Here is an 8,665-nt window from a genome sequence, read left to right as displayed (position 1 = left end):
TTTGACTGTCGTAAAAGTGAGTGGTTTAGCGCTATAAAATCAGGTTCAATCCACCATTTTCTACACTTGAAAATGCCTGTACCAAGTCAGGAATGTGGCAGTTGTTGTCCATTCGTTTGATGTGTTTTGTTTTGATTTTGCCATGTGATAAGGGACTTTCCGATTGAATTTTCCTCGGAGTTCAGTATTTTGGTGATTTTACTTTTTTTTTGTGCACAACATTTACCATAGATTTGGAAACAACAAAAATCCGCCATAGATTAGGAAATTACAAAACTTGCCATAGATTAGGATTGTAAAACATCTGCCATAGATTTGGAATGGCATGACGTCACATTTGCCATAGATTAGGAATCTGCCATAGATTTGGAACCCACCATAGATTTGAGTCCTACATATATATAAATGTGGAAAAAAAAATCATTTTCAATGACTTTATCTCAGCTCGATTCATTGCCTCTCAAATTGCAAAATTAATTGTCGATTTATAGCAATTGATCTTGTATCATGACAGCAGATCGACATAAAGTCACCATCACATTTTCCTTAGTAGGGCTTGATATTGTTTGGCGATTGACCCGTATTCTTACATATTTCCTGAGTGATATCAACTCCAGGGTCCAACAAAAAAGTGTCCAGAGTACACGGATGCCCCATTCGCACTATAATTTTCAATGTTTCAAGTTGATTGGACTTCAACTTCATCAAAAAACTACCTTGACCAAAAAACTTTAACCTGAAACGGACAGACGAATGGACGGACAAACTAACGAACGGACGGACGAACGAACGAACGGATGCACAGACCGAAAAAACATACAAAAATGATATATTTGTATTTGTTTAACGTACAGTGTAGCTAATATTTCATCGATATACAAGACGAGAACATTTTCAGAATTAAAACATTAAGCAGGTTCTGATAGGAAGGTCGATATGCAAGAAATGTCAACTGTTTCTGGAAAATGTCGGTTTGATGGATATGATAAATTATTTTGCTTTGCAAGATACCCTATAAGGGCCCCTCGGTTAGGCGTAGCAAGTGTTTTTTAACGTGCAGATCTCTTGACACTCATGTAGTAGGGTAATAATATAGTATGGAACGGGATAATTCCAGGGATGATCATATTTATTTACCCCAGTCATCCCTTGTGACTACCTGGTATTTTTCTTTTTGTCTGCCAAGTTATAATCTTGAAATTTTGCATTGGTCTTACAGTGCATATACAATTCTGTTGCTATTGAAATACATTCAACCATGAAAGTATTATATTGACCATTTTACTTGGGAATCCTTGATTCTACCAGTCAATAACCTGTAATTTCTCCCGTCAATTATAAAATATTCGTTTTACGCAATGCAGTTTATATCCTACATATAATGATTGATTAAAAAAAACTTATTTACTAACAAATATCGATCCCCCGGATCAATGTAATAACAACTTTATGAGTTATGTTGTATTTGAATAGATAAGTAACAGTAACCAGCCAAAGTTAACATCTTAAACTCGACATATTTGGCAAAATACCATCTTTAGTTAAAAATTGTCCAGTTTGCCTTTCTTGTATATATAGGTCTAAAGTATATTAAATTTATATTGAACTCCTCTTCAACAGGTACAGAAAACTTATTGTTTAATGTCATAAATAAAGTATTCTCCATTTACGTATTTTAATTAATTTAAAGTTATTTAATACATCCGTTTTGGTGTTCTAATAATGGGAATGTTGTTTAAATCACTGCTTACCTTCGTAGTAAATAAAATTATACCTTTCAAGACAGGTACAATCAAAACATATTTTCACAATAATTGACATTTTAAAGATTATGACGTGATTTAGTTTATTTTTCATCTTTTGACTAAAATCAAGAGTATTTTGAAGTAGAAACATACCTCGATGGGTAATAATCCAGCCAAGAGAGAGCCCCGTATTTTTCAAGGGGAAAAGAATCTCAACAAAGTGACAGCAACCACAGAAGCTGAGTTAGAATCGGAAAGTTTCGTCAATGATAAGGTTTGTTTTATACAATTTACTATATATTATGTACTAAAATTTATAGAGAACGTGTCCCTTTTCAAATGAATTTAAATGTAGTCTTCACTATTAAAATAAGAAAATTTTAATCGTTACACGTTTTATATTTGTATTCTTAAAATATAGAGATGGTGTATGGTTGCCAATGAGAGAAATATCCACCAAAGTTCAAATAAAGTGGATGGAAGCAATTATAGGCAAACATACAGACTTCAACAATGAGAAAAACCCACACCGTAGTCGGCTATAAAAGGTCCCGACATGAAAATGTGAAACAGTTCAATTCAGAATACTCATGGCATAATTTATAACAAAACATTTAACGCAAAACAAACATGACAGACACGAACCATCGACAACCACTTCACTACAGGCTCCTGACTTGGAACAGACACATTTGCTGTCAATTTTATATTTTATTCAAATCTTCTATTTTCCTTTCAGTCCTATAATTTTATTACCTTGGTCGTAAAATGAAGAAAATGCCAACTTACTGTAATATGATGATTACCTATTTAATTAAATGAATTACAGAATAAAAAGATTTGCATTTTAATTTTGGATTGCAAATTTGAAATGGAACGGGGTAGGTTAAAATTCTTACATAAAATTCAGTATAAAGATACTGTTCAATTTAAAGTGGTAACAACTGTTATTTGTGTAAAAAGTAGTATATTTGAGTAGACGATGCTTCGTTGGTATAGTAATTCAAAATATCTCCGACACTGTCATTTACAGTTTTAATTTAAATCTTCACTAAAATACAACGTATCAAAACTATGTACTTGGAGGTGTCGATCACGTTAAGTGATGTTTTTAACTTAAATCAATGTATTATTAACGCTTGAGTAATGAATTTGGAAATAAATAAACATCAAGGCTAAAAGGAATGGCAACAACAACAACAAACAAAACGTACTTAATAAAATATAAGACAGAAATAGACGCAATTTGCCTTTAAAAGTAGAGTCATTGATAATAACGTCAGACCAAATAAGATGAGAACAATCTATCAGATCAGATTAGGAAAAAAAACGACAATAAAAATAGTATCAGAAAAACAAGTTGGATATTACTACAGTTTATAATCTCGATATATCTAAATGTAGTGATATATGTATAATAAGTCAATGGCACACAACTTTAGCACCTTTGCGTGTGAGTTCTGAAACAAATGTTTTTTTTAACAAAAATGGACAAACTGATATTGTGGACGCTTTCTTTGCAAACTGAAAGCTTGTTGTGTCATGAAATATCACACGACGTACTTGACACTATCAAAAGAAAAAAAATGTTAAGTTCTCTCTCTTTCATGTATCCTCTTTTTAAATACGTACATCAATGTCTTCAACCTAACATTGGATGTATGTTTCATTATGAAAAAGTTATTTTGATTGGTTAAAATAAATCATGTTCTATTGATCACAGCTTAGAAATATAGTTTTAATTATCAAATGATTCTTTTAGCAGTTTCATAGGGTTGTAAAAGCGTTGACCTTGCGTTCATTGTTAGAATGAAGCGCTTCAGCACTTCATACAAAATAAACTTCGGTCAACGCTTTTTCACTCCAATGAATTTACAATAAGAACCATTCAATTCTTCAATAACTGCCCTTTGTTGCTATTTTGAAGTGATATAAAAATGGAACATTATCGTGCTTACAAAATAAGAACTATGGACTTGTTGTTTCCTCGTATAGAAATAGTGTCACGATATATACACTTTTAGAAGCAATAAAACAACTATTTCCGGGGCCAAACGGTGGCCTAATAAACAGCAAAATTTGATATACCCTCATTTTAATGTTGCAGTTCAAATATCCTCAACCTTTATACCATGCTTTGTTATGTATTTATGTGCTTTGACTGATTTTAAAGTGGTGGCAGTTAAATTGCAATGTGGGCTGGGTGCCACCTGCTATTACTTGCAATGATAGATCTAGTTTTTAATTTGTTATCGATCTAAACATGTTTGGAATATTTTTCATTGGAGTTAGGATACCAACAATCAATCAATCACTATATTTTGTGTGAGGTTTATAACATTCATGCTACTACATGTATGTCTTATAAATATAAGGCAGACATATGAGTTCTTATTTCTTTAAAACTTGTTATACATAAAAGGAAGGCCTGTCACCAATGCCACGTCTAACTTGATTAGTCAGTCATCTGTATCTCTTACTTTGACGCTGTTTTCGGAAATATCGAACTGCGAGATGATTACATTTTTTTGCAGGCCAAAATTACAACACTACAAATGTTTTCAAAATGATACTGATGAACCGTCTTTAATGGGTATGGGCTGTATGGCTTTGTTCATTGTTGAAGGCCTTGTGGTGACCTATAGTTGTTAATTTCTGTGTCATTCTGATCTTTTGTGGAGAGTTGTGTCCTTGGCAATTATACCACATCTTTTTTTTTATATTTAAAGTGTTTCTGACATCGGACTCAAACTTCTTTCAAACTTAGTTTTACTGTGCGTATTGCTTGTGTGTTTTCTTTATTCTACATTGGTTTGAGGTATAAGGGGAAGGTTGAAATCTCACAAAAAATGTTTAACCCCGACGAATTCACTTTGTTATGATTCATTAAAATATTTTACTTCAGCATGGAGTGCAGGGGCATCACTTTGTCTAGTTTAAATGCATTTCAACATGTACATTGGATGTGCATACTTGGAAAGTTATTTCTTATGTTGGTGAATATCAACGAATCATAAAACGAAAATAAAAATAGAAATGTACAAAAACTTTTAACACCATATTTTTTTATTCAACCTAGGTCAAAATCCTTCCATCTCAAGATTTTTCCTTTGAACCAAATCCCATAACAACAAACCAAGTTCAACGAAGACAAGCAAAGCGAAATGTGGTTAAAAGAGTCTTGTACCGGAATGCTCTATGCGAACAGTACGTCATTGCAGCCAACCATAACGGTCTGAACACTGATTTGATAGACCTTATCGAGAAGAACGCATCGAAGGTAACATAAACTGTTCACATAATTCATGCATCATTATTTTGTTTTTGTGTCATTCGATAGATGAATGAAAGTGAATGATTATTAACAGTGCATCAGCAACGATCGAACACACCATTGTACCTTTCAGAAATGTGAACTATTCAGTAGATTTAAATTTGCATACATTGCTTTTTATGCGTGATATGATAATAAGAATGTACAATAGTATGATATCCTGAAATTATGACAACTATCCACCAGAGATCAAATTATATAGATGACCCAGTAAGGCCTTCAACAATGAGAAAATCCCATGCCGCATAGAAAATGAAAATGTAAAATAATTCAAACGAGGAACCTAACTGTCTTATGTATGTACAAAAAGAATAAGCAAAAGTAAATGTGATACACTGGGACAAAAATCACCATTGAAATAAAGGTACATAAATTGGGACACGCACATGTAGAATGTAATAATGCTTTCATACGTGCAGAAAACGTTGTGCAAAAGATAATTTTGTCAATTTAAAAATACAAAGAATTGCAATATTACTAGTATCTCATATCTCAGCTTGTAGGTAAGATTGACAAGGGTGCAGAACAAGATATTGGCGATTTTGATTTAAAATAATTTCAGGTACCACGGGTAGCACTGAGCAGTTTTAGAGAGCTGAGAGATTATCTAAAAGAACCGATACCCAATCACCCTGACAGTGACATTCTGCTGATCAGGTCCTTTATTATTTGGTTGTCAGATGCATTGGCTCATGATACAGTTGAGGATTTAGAGCCTCCATCTTCTCCTCTGTCATACAGATCTGGTGAAGGACAAGGCAGAACCCCGGATGTATTAATTAGACTGTTACGGCAACATAAAACTACATTTACCACAATATTTATTTTATTATGCTGGTATGTTAAAATAACATATTTATTATTTATAGATTTTACTTGATTCGAATGGTTTAAGATATATATGACAATTAAAACAACGGTAGTATTTTTTTTTTATATCAAAATTGAAATTCGGTGCTAATAAAATTCGAACAAAAACATTCAAACAACACAGTACAAATCCTAATACCCTGTTTGTAGGATCTGACCGATTTAAAAAACATTAAGGATTTTATCCTTTTTTATCTGAATATTTGTAAAAATCCACAAAAGATCATCATGTGCATATTTCGTGTATTCAAATTTTACTGGCAAAATATTAAAGTCAGGTATTTAACCCAACAAACGTAAATAATTCTTTGATGCGTTTCATCTGGTAAACATTTCTGAAAGTTTCTGATACTGAAGTATCGGACATGTCTCACATACACATTTATATGTTTTAAATGGTTTCCTTTTTAGGTTTTTAGTTGATTTTTTTTCTGGTGAAAGATAAGTTACCATTAACTATGCTTTTACATCTTATGACCAGTATTTTTGTTGACTGTTTTTTTTTTGTCTTTTTGTCCGATTTTTGTGATTGCCTTGTTAGCTGATCATCGACGTATATGTCAGTTGATCGAATATTCAATTGGTATATATCGTTACGGTTTCTCTTTTAATGCTTCAGTTATTTCGGTTTTTCTGTGAAATACATTCCCTATAATATTAATCAAGCAATGTTACCTATTTCATTGGTAGAAAAGAGAAAAAAAGATTCAATTATTTTTTACATTTATTCTTAAATCTCTTGTAAGTTTTTTTTCGGTATGTAAGGCGTGTAATTACGTCATCATTGTGTGAATGAAATTAATAATAATCGTAATTTCAAGCTGTAAATAAAAAAATAAAATAAAAACATTTCGTCTTCCTTGCTTAGTCCGTATCATTTTTCAGGGCTACTGGTATTAAATGTGACAAGATAAGTGGTGTCTGCAGGAGTGATGATGGAAGCACATTACTTCCATGCGCATGGGTAGCAGTTTTTATTAAAGACACGTGGCAGCTTGTTCATCCATATCGCATATGTCGAACACTATCAGGGAATATACCAAAAGACATGGTCAAATCTTATACTGAAGCCAATTCAGATACGAATGAGATTCTAAAGAAAACATTCTTAGATCATTATGTATTGTCAAATCCAGAACATTTTATTCACGAATGCTTTCCTGATGATGAAAAATGGCAGTTACTTCTTGAACCAATAACAAAAGAACAATTCTTAGACCAAGACATGTTCTTTCCTCCTTGGTGGAGAACGGGTCTAAAACTTACTACTCATTTGAGCCACCGAATAACCTGTGACGATGGTAGAATTACACTTGGTTTCATGGGAACATACGAATCCGTATATGAATTGGTACTTTGGTATAATTTAGAATTAGTTGAGACAGATTTAGATATAAAAATTGAAAATGATAACTTCTTACAAAAGTTTGTTTATCTTATCAGAAACGAATCAACCTGGACATGTGATATACTGTTTCCTTATACTGGTACCTACAAACTTGTATTTTATGCCGGTAAATATGGTGAACCTCTTCTAAAAATACTCGCAGTTGATATCGATTGCAAGGTGTGTCATCCTGAACCCATGCCACTTCCTATTAACACTGGTGCTATTGGGCTGGGGCCTGGTCCTTTCATGTACTTCTCTGGGCTATCTCATCCGTCATACAGATCTGGAATACTGCACATCGATTTGAGCAGACATTTCCAGATAAAATTTCGGATAGATAATAGAATGTCTGAACTGATTTCCATAAAAGCAAATGTGTTGTCTTCAGAAGCAACATCAAACCATTCGGAGGATTACGAAGTGATCAATGAACTAACCCAGTGTTGTTTAATACGAAGAAGAACATACAAAGAAGTAGTGATTGACGTTTTCCCACCAGAATCACCAGGACAATACATTTTGCAGATTTGCACTGAAACAAATGGATATTTAGAATCTGAGACAAAAACAGCCTGTTGCTATCTGTTGATCTACGACGAACTTCCTTTGCAAGAATCGCACGAGGTATATATACTCTTAACTGATGAAGATACTTTCAGAGCATAAAATGTAATTGCCTTTTGCATTAAATTCTAACACAAAACCATGAAAATCATTTTTTTTCTTGAATAAATACATTTCTTTGGACCGTACTGCATACAACACATTATGGTTGTTGAAGTGTGTTCTCTATTGTTTCTTGTTTCGCATTTTTGCTTGGATATTGCTTTTACTACTTCCTCTATTTTTCTCTAGAAACCGTCGACCAAATAAAGAAATTTAACATTCAATTCTCGCCAAGGGTTAAAGTAGGATAAACAAGAATACATTGAACTCAACATTCAAATCACAGATTCAGGTAATATCGATACAATGAATTCAATAGATGCTTTGATCTATTATAAATATATGTTTTGTTATAATTGTAGAACTGTGGTATCAGAGCTGCTCGAAAGATGTTAAATGCTTCAATAGAAGGCAAGAACGTCAACGAAATATTATTCCGTATTCAGGACTGTGCTAGCAAGAAAATAACAGAGGTCGACCTAGATGTTCAAAGAGCTAGAGGAAAAGCTGCAATTCTCAACATTAAACAAAGTAATGGAAGTTTTTTTAAATTTGATTTGTGTACTTCAAATAAGCTACACAAACTCATTCTTAAAAGCAATGTAGGGCAACAAATCTTATTGCTTTTAGAATAATCATTCAGTCGGTCAACCAAGGATA

The 8,665-nt window shown here is 32.8% G+C and overlaps 1 protein-coding gene across 2 annotated transcripts in view; it reads left to right on the top strand.

Annotated features, from left to right (window-relative positions):
• Positions 1–1,805: 1,805 nt before the first annotated feature.
• Positions 1,806–8,665, top strand: part of LOC143057270 (lim and transglutaminase domain protein ltd-1-like) — a 299,753-nt gene continuing 292,893 nt past the window's right edge. The window contains exons 1-5 of one of the 2 annotated variants that reach the window (XM_076230550.1): positions 1,806–2,019; positions 4,825–5,025; positions 5,642–5,916; positions 6,835–7,963; positions 8,368–8,536. In XM_076230550.1, the coding sequence (XP_076086665.1) occupies positions 1,903–2,019; positions 4,825–5,025; positions 5,642–5,916; positions 6,835–7,963; positions 8,368–8,536 (1,891 nt within the window). In that variant the 5' untranslated portion in view covers positions 1,806–1,902. The remainder of the gene's footprint in view (positions 2,020–4,824; positions 5,026–5,641; positions 5,917–6,834; positions 7,964–8,367; positions 8,537–8,665) is intronic. The other variant, XM_076230549.1, reaches the window with a different exon arrangement.

This window comes from Mytilus galloprovincialis, chromosome 13 (genome assembly GCF_965363235.1).
Source record: "Mytilus galloprovincialis chromosome 13, xbMytGall1.hap1.1, whole genome shotgun sequence".
Lineage (NCBI taxonomy): Eukaryota > Metazoa > Mollusca > Bivalvia > Mytilida > Mytilidae > Mytilus > Mytilus galloprovincialis.
The sequence above is the reverse complement of the archived record's forward strand: the minus strand, read 5'-3'. Positions and strand labels throughout refer to the sequence as shown.